The 21,648-nt window shown below is 44.6% G+C and overlaps 2 protein-coding genes across 4 annotated transcripts in view; one reads left to right on the plus strand and one right to left on the minus strand.

Moving 5' to 3' along the window:
* The window catches only part of ACER2 (alkaline ceramidase 2), a 48,841-nt gene extending 32,694 nt beyond the window's left edge, over positions 1-16,147 (minus strand). For 2 of the 3 annotated variants that reach the window (XM_049796535.1, XM_049796536.1), the window contains exons 1-5: positions 15,105-15,255; positions 12,698-12,812; positions 11,646-11,787; positions 8,915-9,052; positions 325-462 (exon numbers count right to left, since the gene is read on the minus strand). In XM_049796535.1, coding sequence (XP_049652492.1) covers positions 325-462; positions 8,915-9,052; positions 11,646-11,787; positions 12,698-12,812; positions 15,105-15,212 — 641 coding nt within the window. In that variant the 5' untranslated portion in view covers positions 15,213-15,255. Of the gene's footprint in view, positions 1-324; positions 463-8,914; positions 9,053-11,645; positions 11,788-12,697; positions 12,813-15,104; positions 15,256-16,006 lie in introns of those variants that run through there. The other variant, XM_049796537.1, reaches the window with a different exon arrangement.
* Positions 16,148-16,374: 227 nt separating this feature from the next.
* On the plus strand, positions 16,375-21,441 carry RPS6 (ribosomal protein S6). Its single transcript, XM_049796538.1, has 6 exons — positions 16,375-16,493; positions 17,331-17,462; positions 18,392-18,602; positions 18,984-19,130; positions 20,341-20,498; positions 21,299-21,441. Exons 1-6 carry the CDS (start codon positions 16,488-16,490, stop codon positions 21,392-21,394), a joined length of 750 nt encoding a protein of 249 aa, XP_049652495.1. The 5' UTR covers positions 16,375-16,487; the 3' UTR covers positions 21,395-21,441.
* The last annotated feature ends 207 nt before the right edge of the window (positions 21,442-21,648 follow it).

The raw sequence follows: 21,648 nt of genomic DNA on the forward strand, positions 1-21,648 counted from the left end.
CCACTTCACCCTCAGTTGCTAACAGTGGAAGTTTAAGCTTTCACAGAACTGCTTCAGTTAAGCAGTGCTGGGGGATTTTTAGTAACCAGTAGGGCAAGGAATTCAGTTAGAGTTAATGAACTTACTGTCTGAAAAATCTGACCAGGCCAAAGAGACTCCTAAATCTGCCACCTTGGAGAGCATAAAACTTGCTCTGGGCTTATAATCTTACCAGTAGTTCTATCAAGCACTAACCAGAAATAGCCACCAGACAGCGCAGGAGGGTAATGTGGTGAGGACATATCACATTTGAATCAAATTGTGGAGTTTATACACAACACTTACCATACACAGTGCAAATAGGGGAAGTTAAATGAGGACCAGATCTCACAAAACACTTTGTCACTGATCCAGCAGAAAAGTGCTAGCATCCACCAAAGACCTGAAAAGAGACCCAGTTTGTACACACGCAGGTTTTCACATCTGAGGAGAAAAACACAAGGAAGTTGTTATAAAACAAAACAAAGTTTGCTTTGTAATGGCAGCTTGATGCTTTTTGGCTGTATGTATTTTAGGGTAGCATTCATAGTGCCAGGCACATATCTTTAAAATGGCTCCACCATAAATGTCCTTAACAGAGACTTTACTTACAGTAAATATGGCTCTGATACAAGCCAGTGGTGAGGTGACAAAACAAACCTTTTAATCAATAGCTGTGTTTTGGGTATTGTCTTAAATACCAATGTGCAAGTGGTGTGCAAACATCAAAGCATTCCCATATCTAGGGAGGGCTACCTAAGACAGCTACGGATTAGTTACACATGCTGTCTAGTAACAACCAGCCACACAACAAGTGCTCAGATTTGTTCATATTTGTCACTATATAAAGATTAGTAAAAAAGGAACTGGATGAGGGTTTTTTTAATTGGTTAAATTTTTTCCCCTTGTAAGTTAGCATTGTACAATGTAACAGTTCGACAGAACTTCTAAGGTAGGAGCCTCTACCCAGAGGGCCGAAAGAAATATGTTTTAGTAGATGGTGCAGGCATCCACATTTCAGACAGAATTCCTCATATTGACTAAGCTGCAGTTGTCTCCCTCCACAAGAAACCCGACTTGTTCATACAGAGGTACACCAGAGAGAAAGACAGCACAAAACATTTGCTGTGGTCACATGCAGTGTGGTCTGCAGTTGACTATCACTGAATACAACAGCGGATGCCAGGATACTTGCATAGCATTAGCTGTGTTGCAGGTCTACTCAAAACCTCACAATTTTATTTCCCTATATGATGCTTTGTTTTTTTCTATATCTTGGCACTACCCTAACAACCGTGCAGCTTTGCTCAAAAGAGTAAAATCGGGAAAAAGGAGACATCAATATAAACTTCAGGTCCAAACCCGCTATTAAAGTCAACCATTTGCTGACTACCTACACTTCCTATTTTGGGGTTAGGCCTCTTACTGCCAGTAGATGGTGCTCTGCTCTTACTAATACCTACAAAGTAAACATAGACCAGGATGTGACCAGCCCTACGTGGCCACGGGAAGGCATGGCTGAGCTCTCCTGCCTTCTGCAAGAACGAAGTTGTGATTTGGGATCTTCCCCCCTGCCTTTTTTTGTTCTTGTTGTCATAAATTCTTGGTTAATTTCCCAGGGATCTGAGAACCATTCAGTGCTCTTGGACAATTCTTGCTTCAATGAACAGCTCTTCTCAGGTCACTGATAGGACCTTCCAAAGCATTTCCAAACCTACTAATCAGAGGACAGAGTAATTTGTTTAAAGTGACTTGTTTGAGCTACAGCACAAGAGTAAACCAATAAACCAAATCACTAGCCAGTATAACAAGGAATACTCAGCCTTCATCAGGGTTACAGGCCCCTGTCTTCTCCTTCTACATCCTAGAAGGAAAACAAGTCAATGCCAAGCGCCCCACAATCTCTTCCTTGTCCCACGGTCTTCAAGGGGGGCTCCTCTAATCCACACTCATCTTCTGTGTCTTAAACTTTGTTGTGTTTTTTAACTCCTGTCGCAGAAGCTGGAGTAACTGCAGTGGATAAAGTGCCTCTCATTTTGTTGTCAGATTCAAGAGACCTTCTCTTCCCCTGGAGGGTACCAAATAGTGTTTAACAGGGCTTGATAGGCATGGGTCAGGTCCCAGCACATTGCAGTGATTTGCGTGTCTCTGCAATTGCCAGGGTGACAGCATAATTCTTTCAAATATTTTACTAGTTTTTTCCGGATTCTGCACTTGTTCAGGGGCAAAGTTCCAAAATGCTGGAGGTGCCCACTGTCCTTGTTACTTGCCCCTATTATCCCATGCACCCTGACACTCATTATCCAGACTCGGGGCAGATCTCTGGGTGATATTCTAAATAGTTGTTTAACCCTAACAAGACCTGAACCACATTCAGGAACATGCTACTTCCTAGCAGTAGGAAGGACCATGCTGGTTTCAACATCCCAAGGATATTCAAAATCTCCAGAATTCTCGAATGCTATTGTAATTGCCTGGAGGAGAAGGGGAAGGTGAAGAAAGGTGTCTCACCCATAGACTGGGCTCTCCGAGGAGAAAAGGCAAAGAGTATAATTATTAATAGTTTCCCACAGACGGCTCCCAAAGTATAGAGGTGAAAACAATACAGAGTACAAATACCAGATTAGTCTCATGACCAGTAATTTTGTCATACCATAAGCCAGTGTCACACAGCACATCAGAGCAAAAACCTTAATCCACCTCCTACAGATGATAAGCAGCAGCACAGGAACTATATACAGCAAGTAAAGTGATACATAACACAACTCTAAGAATGAGCACCACAACTCTAAGAGCCAATAAATCAACATCATGACCAGCGACTACTAAAGTAATATAATGAATGCTTGTAACAAATTAATTTTAACACACTCTGGTCAGATCTGTTGTTATCTCGACCCTTCATGCCCCATGATAGGCACCAAAAGGGCTGTCATGGTTTAATCACAGCCAGCAACTAAGCACCATGCAGCTGCTCACTCACTTCCCCCTCCACCCAGTGGGATGGGGGAGGGAATCAGCAAAAAAAAAAAGATAAAACACATGGGTTGAGATAAGAAAAGTTTAATAGGACAGAAAGGAAGAAAATAATAATGATAATAATAACAATAATAAAGTGATAATAGTAATAATAATAAATAATTGGAATGTACAAAACAAGTGATGCACAGTGCAACTGCTCACCATTCACATACTGATGCCCAGTTAGTTCCCAAGCAGTGATCTGCCCCCCAGACCAACTCCCCCAAGTTTATATACTGGGCATGACGTTCCATGGTATGGAATACCCCTTTGGCCAGTTTGGTTCAGCTGTCCTGGCTGTCTCCCCTCTTGCCCTCTTGCTGGCTGGGCGTGAGAAGCTGAAAAATCCTTGACTGAGCATAAAGGCTACTTAGCAACAACGGAAAACATCAGTGTTTTATCAACATTATTCTCATGCTGAATGCAAAACATAACACTATACCAGCTGCTAGAAAGAAAACCAAGACTCCCTCTCCAGCAGGTCATCAGCCAACCTTTCTCTCTGCTCCAATCCAGTCATCCCTGTAGACTTGACACTGAATCACCAGTCTTCTTCCACACAATTCTTGGGCTTATTCACTGCACATGAAAGGTGAGCAATGCCTGGCAAACAGGTCCTTTAAAGAGACATTTTACCTTGTGACACTCAGAAGCAATTAAAATCTGTATCTCTGGATGAGGGAGCTAGACTAAGCAAACACATTTTTACGGTGTGCACCGCAGTATGGTTTATGGTCCCTTTAAACACCAGTGACCTTGACAACTAACACAGTGCAGCACAGACTAAAAAGCTCTTTGGCCTTTCTGTCTTCCACACAAAATACTCGTCAGCCTGAAACCTGTTGTTCTCATTTGATACATTTACAGGGTTCTAATTTTTCCAACATTTACTGCTAATTGACTCCATGCTCACACACAGCCTACAAGCCACAGGCTACCATGCATTCACTGTCAGGGAAGTAGTAATGCCAACTCTGTCCCCAAGCTAAGATTTGTCACTACACCCTCCTGCAGGTACGAGATAATCATCTCCAACTACTCAGTTGGAGGAGGACAGGAGCAGAGAATGACTCCTGCCTCTCTGTGCTGGAAAAGCAGAACTGCCACTGGTACCAGAGCTTTGCTAAGGGAGCCTAGCTAAGCATTCAGAAAAATTAAAAACATACACAGAGTGCTCTGTCCAGGAACACTTTTATGAACGTGTTGCAGGAGCAGCAGTACACCTGGCTCTGCTGTACTGCAAGCTAAAGAATTTGTACAGTTTTCCCTGTAGGGTATTTTTTTCACTCTTGAAATGCTATTTCAGTTGATATTTTAACAGGCATTTTGGATTAAGAAACTCCTAAGGCTGAGCAGAAGGCACCTTTATAGCTACTGGATTAATGACAGAAAAGCTACCAACTGCCTAATCTTGTTGACAGAGGATTTTCTCCAGTGTCCTTAGCACAAGTAGGTTTTAGGATCTGGCATTTCTTTTTTAAGCCGTCTATAAATAATGCTGCATTCAGTATCATCACACCTATCTTTATTATTCAAAAAAGTGCTTCAACTACCAGCTAAACTGCAATCTCCTTCACAAGAAAGGTATCACAATAGTTGTTTTCATAACAAAAACACCTACATGACTGCTACAAAAATTAATACTCCACCTAGCATATAAACCAAAATGGCTTTTTTCTTAGGCTGGAATTTTCCAATCCATTTGGCAAACTACCAAGACACAGTCAGAGGAGACAGGGCTTGCCCAAGATAGCTTCAGGGCTGACTGTGCTGCAAACTGTAAAAAAGGCTTAGTTTCTCTGAAATAGTGTTTTTGACGTTTAAAAAGGCTACAAGGAACACGAAGAAAAGAAAAGGTAAGGAGATTTTTGAGCTGCCTATCAAGTTCTAGAGTGTAGCTATACAAATTCTTCCTTACGCTCTTTCATGAGACAGCCCAGTAAGAAAAACATCCAAGGTTTGGCACAGTTTTATCAGTAAAACTTTACTGATAAATCCTCCTCATTTTTGAGGACTCATGCTTCTACCAAATGGCTAGACAGCATGGACTTCTTCATAAAAGAAGAGGGAAAACAGTCATTGGTCAAAAACCACTACTGTATTAAGCATACCAGGCTTAATTCTCTCCCACTAATGCCCAGGCAGATTTACAGTCTTCAGTGAGACACAGGACTGTTTGTAAGAGCTGGATGCTAAACCATGTACCTAAGTGGATACATGCATGAAACAATTTCATACATCTGACAGATAAAACTAGACTGCTCCAGTGGATACTTGTGCATTCTGACAGAAGAAAAGGGTGTGTGCATTGAGAACACAGAGGCTTTCCTGGACTTGTCCAGAGGGCATAAACAAACACATGCAACTGCATCCCCCATTTAATATAAGAGGCTTGGCCTCAAACATCCAGCTCCTTCAGTCAGTAACCATGTTGAATACCAAGAGGAGAGGACAAATAACCTGCATGTTCAAAGACTTCAAGGCTGCAAAGGAAAACTGAAAGCTTACTTGAAGAAACTGTGTCAATGCAAGATCAGGCATAGAAATGGTACAGATTGTAATGACAGGTTTGCTAGGTACCACCATCAGGTACTACAATTTATTTTTATAAATTTAAGACTAGATGACGCAGGGTGTACTGCAAAAGACTACTCCAAGGCAGAAAGAGTCAAGCACAATAAGGAGAGCACAGCCTGCTGATCTGTGCAACACACACAGGTTTTCTGTGATCACCCATCGTAGAGTCTTCAGTTCCTGCAGTGACTGTGCTTTGGATGGGCTGAGGATGGGCTTGCTGAGGAGACAGGGGACTGCAAAGCTTGCTACCCACCACTGCTTTTACCACAATGAGGAGATGTAATGCAGATACCACCTGGACACTGGCAAGAGTCGTGGACCCAACGCATTTCTTTTATTTCTTAACAGACACGGACACTGATCATTCAAACTACCGCTGAAACAGACCTGTCAGCTGAGGATCTCTACAAAAGCCATTCATGCTGCTGTGCACAGATCTGTGACATGCTCCTACCCTAATCTAGTCTGAAAGAAACTGGACCCCACCAAGCCTGTGTTTCCACTTGCACCTTTTGCCTATACAATGCACGGTGTTCTCAGTTTAACACAAACAGCAGTTATTTAAATACCAAAATTTCTGCAAACGCTTGTTTTCCCCAGCCATTTGCTATCCAAGGGACTGGGCTGGTACACACTTCAGCAGCTTCATCTTCCCACGTCATGGCATCCCCCACCAAAACGTACCAGCTTTTCTTCAAACCGGTGCAAGCTGCTGGATTTCAGTTACCTGCCTGATTCATTTTGGCACAGGTATCTCCCTTCATACTCTAAGAAATACTTTAAACTTTGAACTAGCTTAACCTTTTAGTTACGGGAATAAGGGAACTGTGAGCAACCTGCGGCAATGAAGCAGGATTCCCCCACAGGCAGATTTCTAGTTCAGAGAATCAAATACGAATGGACAGACCTGAAACGAGGGCAAACCTTCACTGCTTAGGGCTCAGATGTCAGCTGAGCAACAATATTCTAGCATCCATCTGCACGTGGAGATAGTTACATGCCTGATGATGACTCACTAAATCATACTAATTCGATGATGTTATAATCTCAATGGTTATTTGGCTCGGACCAGCAAACCAAAGCATCCACATCCACTTTCTCCCCGATACCATCCCCTGGCAGAGCTTCTTCTTTTTTCTTTTCTTTTTTTCTTTTCTTTTTTAATGAAACACATTTGCACAGAAATGAGAATAAAGTTTTACAATTTCTTTGTCTTTCAAAAAGAAGTATGCACCTTACTACCTTTTGCTCTTTTGATCACCTCCCACCCACAATACTTTCTGGCATACTCTACCCTACCAGCGGTAGGACATTTAAGAACATAATAAATTGAACACTTAAATTAAGATTAATTTTAAATTAAATTTCTTAAAGAATTTAAAATTAAATTCTTAAATTACAAACACTTAAATGCAGACAATAATATCTCCTCATCAAGCACAAGTGAGGCAGAAAATTCTTTTTTGAGAACAGAGTGGTTCTGATTCACCAGAATTCTGTACAAGATTGACACCAGCCTAGAACAGGAATAACAACAAGGAGTTTGGTCTAACACATCACAAGCCTCAGCATGGAACAGAAGAAACTACTTGGGAGGCTTTTCCCCTTCCTTCCGTCCCCAAATACCTGTTTCACAGAAAAATTTCTGCTGCAGACTGCCAGGACTTGGACGTGTAGCCCCCGACTGTGGCAGTAAAGAATGGGAGAATCGCAGACATTTTAAATAATGCTTAGATTATTTTTTTCTCCTGCAAAAAGGGATGAGATGACTCCTTTCCTCTGGGTTTACAAGAATATACCTAATTTAAATCTCCTAGGGAATCAGCATAGCTTAAAATGAAATCTTTAATTTCACTTTTACACTTAGGAAGCCATCAAAAAAATATCATAGCTATTACATCATCCCAATGCACAATTAAGAGGGCCGTATGTCACTTTAGGTCCCTTTTTAATCACCAGTTCAGAAAAAGGTTTATCTCTGTCAGTAATTCTGAGAAAACAGAAGGCAAACTCCACACATTCTAGTAAGATATGACCTTTCAGAAGGAGTTTTAAAAAAGCAAGTATCTGTAGGCATACCAATTCCTAGATTTGATGCAATAATATTCAAACTTAGGAGACACTATCTGTTCATCCTTTTAAGCTTCTCAAGAGCTCATGCCTGGAAAACTGATATGTAGAGAGTTCACATAAATTATTCAGTGCCACAACCAGATCTCCATTTGCCCTGTCAGTAGCTCCTTGGTGCTTTCATCAAAATGAGACACCTCCACCAACATTCTACAACTACTGACCTTCTCATCTACAACTAGTTTCTTTGACCACAGAAACAAATGCTGCTTAGCATGATGTCTAATGAGGAAAAACTCACAAACACCTTTACAAAACATACTAGCAGAGGCTTCCACTGTATGGAGAAGCAGTGGCAGAATAGGGTAACATAGCAACAGGATAATCTCTGTTCTAACAGGAGCAGTCAGAACACAGACATCTGGTCCTATCCTAGTTTCTTTTCATGGACATTTACATATGCAATATGTGAGAGCCAACCTAAGTTGTAAAATCCTTCTCAGACACTGGAGAAGAGGGAGAAAGGACAAGTTCATACGCTGGTATTCATCTGGTCCTTTTTGCAGCACGTGAAGAGATGCAAAAAACAAAGTCTCCGGACAGCTGCTGGTAGCACTGTCATGGCAGGACTCTTTAAAATGTCAAGATCAGTCTCAGGTTCTTCTATTTACATGCTGCTTTTATAGTTTCTAAGAACCCAACAGGTATCCTCTACAACCTAGTGATTAACCTTATCTTTGTCAGTCTGACTCCATCATATTTTCCATGTCAGAATACAAAGTGGTGTAAGACTCACAGTACAACTTTGAGAGCTGGAACATCTTCCACACATGCTTGGGCCTTGCCCTACATTCCCTCTAGTATCCAGACTGTGGTCATGCGATCACCTCACCCTTATGCAGACTATACAGCAGAAACGCTGTCAGTAGAGTGAAACCCTTGCCCTGATCCCACAATAAACAAACAAATTTGAGTTAGATCACACTGCAGCAAGAGATACATCGCAAGGGGACAGATAATATCTGACCTGGTATAATGGCTGAGGAGAAGAAAAAAAACGCTTGCCAAAAATGTCTGAACTGGCAGAGCAAGTTTATACCAGATCTGCACTTGCATGTGAGAGAAGCGTTTCTGCTACCACAAGTGCTGAAGCCAGATCTAGTGTATCGTCACACGGTGGCCTAAGGATCTCAGAAGGCAGTGCTGCATTCAGAAGAAATGTACTCACCTCTTCAACTCAGCAATAAGCAAAGCTGTGCAGGGAACACCCAGAGTCATTAGCGAGATGTTGTTGATGGCAGGCTTAATGAAGGCGAGGCAGGTAGTAACTCCAGACAGGACACCTACGGCAGCTTTAAATCGGCTCCTGAATAGGGTTTTGGGGGGAAGAAAGACTGCTTTTAATTGCAAACTTTTAATTACTAAACCCAGAAATCTTATTTTTAATAATGTAACAAAATTTAGGTTTCTCTAGGTGATTATTCAAGAGATGCAATGACAATGTACATAAAATGGATGTGGATCTTGCACAGATTTGCACGTGCATGCAGAGTTAATCATGTACACAAATCTTTGCTGGACTGTGGTCTCCTGAAGCAGCCATGTGCATGTATGCATCCGCATGCACACACACACACATCACTGGTTTCAAAATCCAAAGGCCATACTCGGATCTTCCTCCTCCCACAGGAAGTCAGGAACAAGTCCACCTCTGCAGACAGCACTCTACTTACTCAAAGCAGTGTTGTATCATCATTCTTCATGCTTTTAACATGGATTTTTAGGATATTTTGTTACTGTCGATGCTCTAAATTCTAGAGCTATGTTACAGTCTGGTTTATTTTCCTTTCTCTCTTTTAAGCCTTAAAGATACTGAAAACTACAAGGTAAGTAAGAACATTTATTTTAACCAAATTCAACAGTAGGTGAGGGATTCCCATGCTTTTTGAAGATCACAGTTTGGTATATTCTTAGCATAAATAAAATTACAATTTGGGCCTATATAGGCAGCCTGACAACTTTTAAATTAAATATATGTTACCTGTTGTTTATATTTCAAGTTTGGACTTCAAACAACCCATTTTTCCAGTCTGTGGCAGCACTATGGCAGACAGAAAATTGTAATGTTGTCCTTCAACTACTGGCCCACAGCTTTATAAAGTTAATTGCTGTCCAAGGATGGCTCTTCTGTCCTTAATTCTATGTCTGAAGTAGGGTCTCAGTATACTTGTGCAGCACCATTCCCTGGCCACAAGCGTCATCACCATCACCTAGCTCATTCCATCCGCCTTTTGCTTTAACGTTTTTCTTTCTGCTAGAAGGCAACAAGTTACTGCAATAGGAAGTTTTGACCTGATGTGAATGCCTTAATGACTAAAGACACCACAAGGTGGTCATGGTAGATAACATTTGCAGCACTGAAAATCCAGACTCTGATGAGGATAAAGAAAGTGAAGACCACAGCAGTGAGCACAGGACAGATATAAAGCTAGAGGATTATCTAGGCAAAGCAAAAAAAACCAAAATATAAACCTAATCTGTTCTGGGTTAGGGTTTGTTGCCCAGTATGTCTCTCTGTACACTTATGAAAGCAATCATGACCTTAACAAGTAACTGCCTTGACCAATTCTCAGGAAGACATGTTCTGAGCAATTTAGGATAGGGGACATCCTTCACCTCATCTCAGTATTTTTATGAATCAGTTATAACTGGGGAGATTTATTATTTACAGTTTTAACACTAAATTCAATAGAAACAGGATTTCACCCAGAAAGTGTTACTATTCCTTTTAAAAAGGATAGTTTAACCTCTTGGCCCATACTACGAACCCATCCAGCACCCTATTAGAAGGTAGTGATAGATGACATAAAACGATCCCCTTAGGCTTCTGAGGAATAATTTACATGCAGTCACAGAAATTTTTCAGACTCTGAACTATTCTTCACTTGAACTAAATGTCTAAAAGTCATGCCATTGACCAAAACACCCCAGTAAAACTTGTTTGCTTGTTAAGCTGATAGTGTGCTGTAATAACACTGGATTGCAGTTTGTAGAAGTACTAAATTCACACCAACATGACAAAGCCATTAGACTGCATAGACTGTAGACAGTAATCAAGATACACTTTTCTCAGTGCAAGCTATTTTGAGGAACGGTCAATCAAGGCACCAAACTTCTCTCCACTCCATTCCCAAGTTCTAATCAGGCACATGTCAAGGAAAAAAACCCCACAAAAAAACCCCAGACAGTAACAGTTTAAGAAGGCAAGAGGCAGCAGCCTTAGTAATTTTCTGAGAAGAACACTGGTGCTGCAATTCAAACCTCTCCATTACCTCAACTTCTTTACTGCATAAAAGAGCAGTATGTACAAAGATTATAGCACAATTTCTTTAGTGGGGGACAAACCACAACCAGATTCTTTAAACTGACTACAATGCTCTTTTTTTTTAATCCTGCAAGAAAAGAAGAAAAACCCTTTTACAACAACAATAGGCTTCTGAACAAACACTTAGCCTTTGAATACTTAAACACCATCCTTAACCACTGCCTTAAATATTCAGATGCAAATTCAGCTGACTTCAGTAGGTCCACCTGTATGTACACTTTAGGATATACAAAAGAAGGAAAGAAGGTTTCTCTTACTTTAGCCACAATTTATATAAACTACTCATGTAAATGTCTCCCTAGAATCAACAAGAACAGGCACTTCCAGAGGCAAGCCACCTTAACCCAAGATCTGAAGTTACAGGGCATAAACCCCAACATCAGCAACTCCAGTCTCAGAAACTCTGAACAAAATGGGCGGAGATACAAGCAACAGGAAGAGAATGGAGTGAGAAAAGACAGCAGCAACAGTGGTAACGTTGGATCATAACTCAGTGCCATCACGTGCAGGTTTAGGTGTTAGCATAAGAAGTTTCAAGAAACAGGAAAGTGTATGTATATGACTATATGATTACCTGTCATTCCGAAAAACTCTGGGCAGGTATCTCCTAGGGAACCACATGGCCAGAGCACACATCAGAACCCAGAGAATAGCCAGCTCATCCAGCATCTGGCCCAGGAAACTGAGGGTAGCATGAAAGTAAACAGATCCAATTCCTGGAAGAGTCAATCAGAAGGCAATATGAATAGCTGCAGTACTGCACAGTCCAGAACACATTGCTCATGTTCAGAACTTCATAGCAAATGGTGGATACCATTTGGTCTAGAAAAGGTTAGGAAAAAAGAAAACTGGAAAACAAACACCAACTTTCATAAGAAGGCAATCCAAATCATCAGCGCCTCATTAATTACAAAGCAACCACATTACAAAAGCAGCAGCTAAAGATGCCAGCTCCTACTAAAAAAGTAGATGCATGTGAAAAAATATCAGGTGGTAAAGTTAAATGCAAAACTAATTAAGAAATAAAAGCCAAATGCTGCTTTTGAATATTCTCAATAGCACAAGAATGGGTAAGGCAAAGATAAAAAGCAGCATCTGATGACTAGTCTGTGATACAGGTTTACAAGTAGAAAGTGTCACCCTGCCCCACAGGGCTCTGATTATCCCTTTAAAAGTTCCCAGTGCCTCCAGGAATAAAAAAAGCTTAAGAATCTCATATCTACAAAATAGCTAAGCCTTTGGGCCTTCTCACTACAATGCAAAACCTGCTATCCTCTTTAGTTGTGCTGGGCACTTTCAGCTCTCATTTAAGCAAGAACAGAGGAAGGAAGATCAGCACTGCTGTAGAGTAAGCCCAGATATAAACAAAGAAGTTATGCAAAGGAAGGATAGGAAGGGAACAGAACTAAGTAACAGAACTAAGGCCAAAGCTCCCACCAACCTCAGACTGCAAGAGGTATCTTCCTTTCAGAAACTATGGCTGCTTCAGCTTCAAGCAACTACAAGCAAACTCCTCCTTAGACATCAGGATTGCTTTGTTTTGCAAAACAATCAAGGGCAAGCACGAAAACTGATTTCCTCTCTCAGTTCATGCATGAGCAGGCAAACAGAGACTAACCAACTTACCAACCACAACTAGCAGAGTCCATATTAAGTATATTCCACTGTTGAAGCAGCTTGCATATTGACGGAACAAGCACATACATATAGGTGGTAAAACAAAAAACAAGACGTTGCTTATCTAGAGGAAAAAAAAAAAACCAACAGTATCACAAGGACAGAAAATAAACAAATATTCTTGGGCTGCCTAAGACACCTATAAAGATGTTGTGTCATCCAGTGAAGCCTCAACTCAACAAATTATGGCCCTTAGTTTCTGCCAAAGTTGAGCTTTTTCTGCAAAGCATCAACTTGCTTTGTTTAACATTATTAAACTAGTAACAGCATAAAAACTTTAAGCAACTGTCATGGTTTAACCCCAGCCAGCAACTAAACACCATGTAGCTGCTCACTCACTTCACCCTCCCCCATCCCACTTCACACACACCCCCCCCAGTGGGATGGGGAAGGGAATTGGGAAAAAAAGTAAAACTCGTGGGTTGAGATAAGAACAGTTTATTAAGACAGAAAGGAAGAAAATAATAATGATAATAGTAACAATAACAAACGATTTGGAATGTACAAAATAAGTGATGCACAATGCAATTGCTCACCACTTGCTGACCGATGCCCAGTTAGCTCCCAAGCAGTGATCTGCCCCCGAGGCCAACTCCCCAAGTTTATATACTAGGCATGATGTCCCATGGTAGGAATATCCCTTTGGCTAGTTGGGCTCAGCTGTCCTGGCTGTGTCCCCTCCTGCCCTCTTGCTGGCTGGGTGTGAGAAGCTGAAAAATCCTTGACTGAGTATAGATGCTACTTAGCAACAACTGAAAACATCAGTGTGTTATCAAAGTTATTCTCAGACTGAATCCAAAACATAACACTATACCAGCTGCTAGAAAGAAGAGAGACTAAACACGACTACCCTCAATGCAGCCTCTTTTTTTCTTCCCTTTCAGCGTACAGTTCGCCGATTTGTACACAGCTGCTGCAATACAGTGGGCTTTGGGGCAACCTTTTTGCTGCATCTGTTACTCTGTCTGGACCCTGAGTTATTCCTCCAGACATACCTGCAGCTCCTAGCATTTTGCAAACTTCTGTAACGCTGCTAATCAGCTCAGTACTGTCAGAAGGATACCCATCCCCCCACACAGATGGCTCCATAACAAACTTGCTGTCTTCAAGAATCTTATTTACCCAAACCTTTTCCTCCCTTTGTTTTTGGTTCTTGCACAGTGACATCACACACAAAGAAAAGCAGTTTCCCCCACACACCCTCAGAGTTCCCCAGTGGCACAGGCCATCCATCACCCAGACGAATTTGGCAGCAAATTACAAGAAAAAACAACAGGTTAGCAATGTACACCATGCACTGTGGAATTAGTTGCTCTATATGTGCAGGACCCACACATGATACACACTGCACTGAGTGAAGCCAGGCACCTACTTCTTTCTTCCACTGGATGTTAGCAGTCAAAGAAACAGCTTGAAAGGGAAAGACAGGTCAGATGAAGATGGAAACCGGGAGAAAAAACCTAAGGGACCATTTTAAAGCAATTCTTTACATCAACAGGATGTCAGCAGCATTGCTCCCCTTCCAAGATGTGTAGTATAGGGCAGTCTGGCTCTGTTGCTGGGGCTATGTTTTCCCAAGTTCTCTCTAGCAGCTGAGAGGTATTGGGATGGTGTGAGAGAACTCGAGGGTGAACCACAGCTTAGTGGAAGGAAGCAATAATTACATTAGTCCTCTTCCCTCTCCTTCCTTTCTGGAGCTACTTTCTTAAACAGACATCTTTTCTTCTCCAAAAAGTACACTGCTGACTTCATCCTGCAACCTCAAGTCAAATTGTTCTCAAAAGCTTTGCCTTCTTGGAGCCAAACCTACCTGGATGAAGCCCCATTTTGCCTCCAAACACCAAGGTGTTTTTTTGCTTGATCCATCACTGCCTTGAACGCCGTCAAGCGGCTGACACCTGTGCGAAGGGGTACCTGGACACAGGCAATCCACCACGCAAAGTTCTGTACTCAGCTGCCGCAAGGCTTGATGCAGACGAGGAGGCGGCCTGCTGCACACCATTTACCGAACACCTTGCCACGAGCCCTCCCTAAACCTCCCGCTGTTATACCTACACCACCAAACCGCTCATTTTTCTTTCATTTTAGGCGTCGTACCAGGGACTGGATGGAGGAGGAAGAAGTAGGCAGCGACAAAAGGGCATTCTCCAGTCCCAGTAGGAGACGGACTCTGTAGGCAGCAGGACCCCCAGGGCTCCAGCGGGACCACCCGCCCGCCGGCCCGCCACCGCAAGCTCGCCCACCCGCCGCTCCGCAACCGGGGCCGCCGCCGAGCACGGCCGGCGCCGGCACCCCACCCCCACCCCGCCGCCTTGTCTCCGACCCCGGCGCCAAGGCGGCCGCCGCCTCCACGCACCGTGTTGTAGAACTCGGCGATGGCGGGCACGATGGTGTAGTTGTCCTCGCACCAGTCCACCTCCGAGCTGCCGGCCCGCAGCTGGTCCCACCACAGCAGCGCGCCCATGGCGCCCGCCCGGCCCGGCGGCGGCAACGCCGCGGGGTGCCCGTCCCAGCCTCCCTCCCCCTCCCCTTCCCGCCCGCCTCCCGCCGCGCCTCGGGCCTGCCTGAGGGGTGGCCGCGGCGGCCCCGGGCTTGGCTGGGCTCGCTCGGCCGACCGCCCGCCAGTCGCGGCGGCAAATGGCCGCCACAGGGTTTCCGCGGGGGCCGGGGCGTCAGCCCGGGGGCGGGGAGCCCCGCCAGCCGGGCGGGCTGAGGCACTTCTTGCCTCTTCTCCCGGCAGCTTTGAGGAGCCAGCTTCCCCAAACCGGGCGCTCCCTCCCTCGCACGCCTTGGAAATACGGGCTCAGACAGCCCGATGGAAACAAGCGGCAGCTTCCCGCCTTCTCCCGCGTGGCGGGCGACACGGGCGGAGGAGCGCCGCCATCACCGCCACTGCGCCGGTGCTTTATTTTTTTTTTTTTTTTTTTTTTTTTTTGCAGGCGCTGATGAGCTGCACCGGCGAAGACGGCAGCCGGCCGGCCGGCGGCGCGCCTCACGCCCTCCCTTGTGAAGCGCAAGAGGCCGATGCGGGCCGCGCTCTCAGTCCGCCCAAGTGCCGGGGACTCTCTCGCCTGCCAGCGGGCGCCCGCCGTTCCGCCGCCGTCCTTCTCCGGCCGGGCCGGCGCCCGGCACGGACAGCTGGCACGGCTCCCGCCCCGCGCTGCTGTCCCAGGCAGCACGTCCCGCGGGCATGGGAGCCGCCCCAGCTGGAGGAACACCGGCTCTCCCCCTCGCCGCCAGCGAGCGTACACCACGTACCGGTGACGCGTCCTGCTCCACCCTGTTGATGTTCTCAGCTCTAGGCTGGCTACCTGAGCCCCGTCGCTACGGCTCCGCCGTTGCTCCGGAACTCGAGGAGCGCTTTCCCGTCGCCAGGGAAATTGGCCGCCCATCCCCCACCACCCGCCAGCCCCTCAGCGCTGACACCCAGCCGGACGCCCGGCGCTGCTGGCGGCCGCCTGCCACGGCAGCGAGCGGCGGGCGGCAGCTGTCACCGCGGGCCGCGGCACAGGCGGGGGCGGCGACGGGGGGAGGAGTAGCGGGCCGCGCGCCACCCGCCACGCGGCGAACCCCTCCTCCGCCGAGAGAGCCCCCGCCACGCCCCCCGGCTGGCGAAGCGCCGCTCGTCATTGGGTAGGCCAGTCACGGGCGGCGCCGCTCTCGCGAGACTTGGGGGCGTGTATGTGCGCACCGCGAGCGGAAGTGAGTCTCTTTCCTGCAGCGGCGCGGCTGGGTGAGGATGAAGGTGAGGTGCCGCCCGGCGGGATCGGGGTTCCTGTGCCGCCGATGGGCCCGGCACTGCGTGCGGGGCCGCTGGCGGGGAGCGATGGTCGCTGGGCGGCGGGGCTGGAGCGGCCCTGCGGGGCGGATGGGAGCGGATTGTTGGTCGGCGCGACATGGCGGCCGCGCGGGACGCGGCTTCTCAGCCGGGCCCTCCCCTGCCCGCCTGGCCGTGGAACAGCGGGTTACGGCAGTGGCCGTGCCTCCGCTGAGGAGGCCGCCTGCCGGCGTGAGGCCTGCGCCCCCGGGGGGGGGGGGGGGGATGGGGGGGACTGTCTGTGAGGCCCCGTGTGCGCGAGGGCCGGGCTCGGGCCCGGCGGGGGAAGTGCCGGGCGGCGTCGCCGACGCTCTGGGCATGGCGCCGGCACGCGGGAAGCACGAGTCGTCGCCGACGGCCCTTGTCGCACGGGCTTGGCCTGCTAACGCGATTTTCTACCGCGCCGTGTGTCGCAAAGGGCTTGCGGAAGGAGAGGGAACGGGATTCTGCTGCTCTCGCCTTGACGTCATTGTTTCTAGTCTGTTTGAAGGTGATCGAGCTCCGGCTGTGGTAAAGACAGTTTTGGGTGTAACTGAACGGGTAACGCGGCCCAGCGTGGCCAAGGACAAGACCTGCTTGGCTCTCTCGACTATGGTAGTAACAGCTTAGGACTAGTAAGCGGTCATGTAAGCACGTGGGGGGATTCCAGCTTTGAAATGCAAAAATGAAGCCGTCAGATAAATGCTGATTTTCAGTTAAAATGTCTCAGGAGACGTTTTAACCAAATCTAATATTTTTATTATTTTTTTTTTTTTTTCCTATTAGCTGAACATCTCTTTCCCAGCCACTGGCTGCCAGAAACTCATTGAAGTGGATGATGAGCGCAAGCTGAGAACTTTCTATGAGAAACGGATGGCCACAGAGGTTGCAGCTGATTCTCTTGGTGAGGAGTGGAAGGTAAGAAGCATGTGTCAGAGCTGTATTCGAGGAGCTTAAACTACAAAATTTCTTCAGTATGTAGTTGTCACGCTAGAGTGCTTGTGTGGTGTACATGTGGCAGGTATGTTGAAAGTTTCTCTTGCTATATATACTGAATTTGGTGATACAGCTAGCTTGTTCTGCTACTTTGATTTGTCCAAGGGCTTTTTGTTTTTAAGCTTTGTGTTTAGAGCTTCTTGTCGCTCTCTGCAGTAGCTTTTTTGTTCTTTATTTGACTGCTGTCTTGGTATTCAGGACAAACTAAATCTGTACCCTAAAACTGCCGATCTCTTTACCGAACGAGTTCAAAATTGCTGTCATTGTGTTTTCAACTGCTGCTGGTGCATGGGAAAAAGCATGTTGCGCCTGTTGGACAGGCTTGGAATAGTTGAGTATAAATATGGACTGTCCACCTTAATTTGGGTTAAGTTGATCTTTCTGCTGCCACCTCCACTGGGAGAGCAATAAAAGTCTTACTTTTTACCCATGTGTCTCTGCTCCAGACACTCTTGTGTTGTACGCAGATTTCCAGTTTGTGATGAAAACAGGCTTTGGATAGGTTTAGGATGAAAGAAAAACTAGACAATAATGGACAAAATTCGGTCTGGTGTAGCTTAAACAAAACTTTGAATGGATAGGAATTGAATTTTTGAATATATATTTGAAGATCAGTAGAATAAACATGAACTCTGCTATGCAGAGGTATTTTTCACATCTGCTAAGTAAAATTCCTAAACCATTGGAGTGGTGTTGGTTAAATAATGTCTGCATCGGCAGTAGCAGTGACTTTTCCTGAATCATGAGCACAGTGCCCTGTTGTTTTGAACAGTATGTTGTGATATCTACCACTTCACCTTGAAGTAAGAGATGCGTGAGCAACTAAGAAGTGTATTTCTGTGTTTTTGTAGGGCTATGTTGTCCGCATCAGTGGCGGCAATGACAAACAAGGCTTCCCCATGAAACAAGGTGTCCTGACTCATGGACGTGTCCGCCTTCTGCTCAGCAAGGGCCACTCCTGCTACCGCCCCAGAAGAACTGGAGAGAGAAAACGCAAATCTGTTCGTGGTTGCATTGTTGATGCCAACTTGAGTGTTCTGAACTTGGTCATAGTGAAAAAGGGTAAGACTGCATGAAGCAAAAAATATGTAGAAGTAAGTGCCTGGAAGGACCCTGCTTGCTGGTGGCTGCGAATTTCTGTGGAATGCATATGCAGTCTGAACTTCAGAGTGCGAATGTGTCTTGAAATTCCCGCTGAGCTTTAGTGTTCTCATAATTTTAAAACTGGTCACTGAAACTTTTATTGCTGCCAACAATCCGATCACATTAAATCAACAAAGTGTAGCTGGGGGTGTGATGCTATTGGCAGGTGAACCCCAAGTATTACCTAATATTAACCCAGAATTTTTATGCATTTTAAACTTAAAATTGAAATTCACTAACAAAGCAGGCGTTCAGTAGGTGCAAGATTAATTGGCATGTTTAAACTTAACATTCTTCAAGGTGAAAAGGATATTCCTGGGCTGACGGACACAACTGTGCCTCGTCGTCTTGGTCCCAAGAGGGCTAGCAGAATCCGCAAACTGTTCAACCTGTCTAAGGAGGATGATGTTCGCCAGTATGTTGTGAGGAAGCCCCTGAACAAAGAGGGTAAGAACTCAAAATTTTTGAACTCTTTGGTTTCATTTTGTCATCAGCAAAGAGGTGTCCAGCCTAGTGCAGTGAATGAAGCTTACTATAGTAGTAGATTAAGGAGTTGACTGTCAAGGTATTTAAGCTTCATCAGCTGTAACTTACAGGTAAGAAGCTGAGTTTCTTGGTTGCCCCATTTCTTTAACCCCTCTCTTCCCTTTCCACCTACTTTGGCATAATTTGTTCTTTAATGTTTGCTAGAATCTGGAGTAATACTTAATAGTGGTTCTAAGAATAATCCAAAAATAGTTGTTAGTAAGAGAAAGTTAAATAAGAGGTGGAATGTTTTTGAGACATTTTTATGAGGTGGAGGGAAAAAGCAGTAGAGAATGTATTAAGATTTTTTTCCCCCGTTGCTTATAGCAGTCTCTGAAATGAGTTATTCTTGGAAGGGCACTGTTTTGCTTACCACCTGTCTTTTGCAGTGTAAGGTTTTAATTTGGGGTTCTATTGTGTTTGATCGGGGAGCAGAAGGGGTGAGGATTTTTAGCAGAAAGGACATGATAAAGCTTGGGCACTGTGAAAGTTTGTTGGGTAAAAAAGACTGCTATTTTCTGCATCATAGGAACTATTCTGTCCATTAAAGAATGTGATCCTGGTGGACATCAGGCTGTTGCTTGTGACTCCTGAAGTCAGGCAGGATTGAGTAGTGACATTCTACAGATGTGTGTGGTGTCGAGTTTTGTTTGTTCATTATGGGCTATGTAGATCTGGGAGTTTTTTTAGATACGCATGTCAAGTCTATGTAGAATTGTAGAGAGCTTTTTAACACTGAAAACTTAATGGCTTGTTCTGAAAGCTCCTTGATGAGTTTCCATATTCTTTAAACATTTTAAGTCTAAGGGGAATTACTTAAGACAGGCCTGCTGAGAAGCTATGAATTTTCATAAAAGTGCACGGAGTAAAGAGATGCATTACTTACACTTCATTGCTGATAATAAATCATGAGCATTAAGACTATATCTTGTTAATGCTGCATATGACAGTAATTGCTTATTTTTCCTGCAAAATCTGTCAAGAGGTTGAACTCTGTGTAAGTTGCTATAATATGTATACACTAAATGTTACCATAACATTTATGGAACTTACTCTTAAGTTTGCTAGATGAGGCCTGAGACCTCTTTGGAAAATAATCTGCCACTTCTGCTGATTCGTAATGCTGTTTTAGGCAAGAAACCCCGAACCAAGGCCCCTAAGATCCAGCGACTAGTGACTCCTCGAGTTCTGCAACATAAGCGCAGACGTATTGCTCTGAAGAAGCAGCGCACTCAAAAGAATAAGGAGGAAGCAGCAGAATATGCAAAGCTCTTGGCCAAGAGAATGAAGGTGCGTTTTGCCCTTACAACTCAGTTGTATGGAATACCTCATACCCCAGAATCAAGGGATTTGATAAAACTTGACTGTATGCTTAGAGGTGCTCTGTGCCTAGCTCATTTTGAATAGGAATATCTGAATGTGAGTATAAACATTGCTGGTCAGATGTTTTTGTGAGCATTTCTATCCATTTTTGCCAGTCCTAGAATAGTAGAAATTAACCAGACCAGTTAATGTAACTGAGAGCTGATTTTGAAGAAAACAATGAACAGTTATGGCCTGTGAAGATTCATTTGAACTAAAATTCCTACTGCAAAATTCAAGTTGTAACTCAGATGCCCAAGCATTTGAATGATTGTGTGGAGAAATAGGATCTGGATTGGAAGATAACTTGGCAAGAAGTTGTATGTTTGGATGACTTCGCTCTTGCACCTAAAGCAGCAGTGACTGCCAAAGCAATACTATTGGAATATTTGGCACAGTATTTGAGTGTTTCATGACTTCCAGACGGAAACTGAGAGTAGATAGACCTCTAGTATGTTGTGAACTCTGCATTAGGATTTTTACTGTAATTTTGGATGGTAGTCCATATCATTTAAAGACATGGGTCTGAACAGGTTTGGATACTTGTAAAATTCTTCTGGTCAGTGAAGAAGTGAAACTGTGTTTTCCTTTATTCATTTAAGGAATCCATTCTTTCTGGTAGATTCCCTCAAGTTGCATTTTGCCTAGATTGTTACTTTGTAGATGTTTTGAAGTGCTTGATAATGTGTAATGTCTCATTACTCACTTCATGCTGTTTGGCTTTTCAGGAAGCCAAGGAGAAACGCCAGGAGCAGATTGCAAAGAGGCGCAGGCTGTCTTCGTTGAGGGCTTCTACATCCAAGTCTGAGTCCAGTCAGAAGTAGAGATGCATATGAAGCTAAAAATAAACCCTTTTTGTGGTTAACTTTCAGTGTGAGACTTTGCAGTGTGTATTGTTACTGGCCATCTCTTAAATAGTAGTCTAGACTTAACTGCATCATGCAGACCAAACTGGAACTACAAACCTTGGTCTTGATTCAGTTCTCTTCTGAGAACTTGTAATATATATTCATGTCTTTAGTGAGAAGTTCTACTTTATAATAACCCTGAGTATGCATGTTGTTTTTTCTGTAGACAG

This window comes from Accipiter gentilis, chromosome Z (assembly GCF_929443795.1).
Source record: "Accipiter gentilis chromosome Z, bAccGen1.1, whole genome shotgun sequence".
NCBI lineage: Eukaryota > Metazoa > Chordata > Aves > Accipitriformes > Accipitridae > Astur > Astur gentilis.

Coding starts and splice junctions, on each gene's coding strand:
- RPS6 (XM_049796538.1), top strand. Junction 17,463..18,391: donor CTCTTGGTGAGGAGTGGAAG/GTAAGAAGCATG, acceptor GTGTTTTTGTAG/GGCTATGTTGTCCGCATCAG. Junction 20,499..21,298: donor TCTTGGCCAAGAGAATGAAG/GTGCGTTTTGCC, acceptor TTGGCTTTTCAG/GAAGCCAAGGAGAAACGCCA.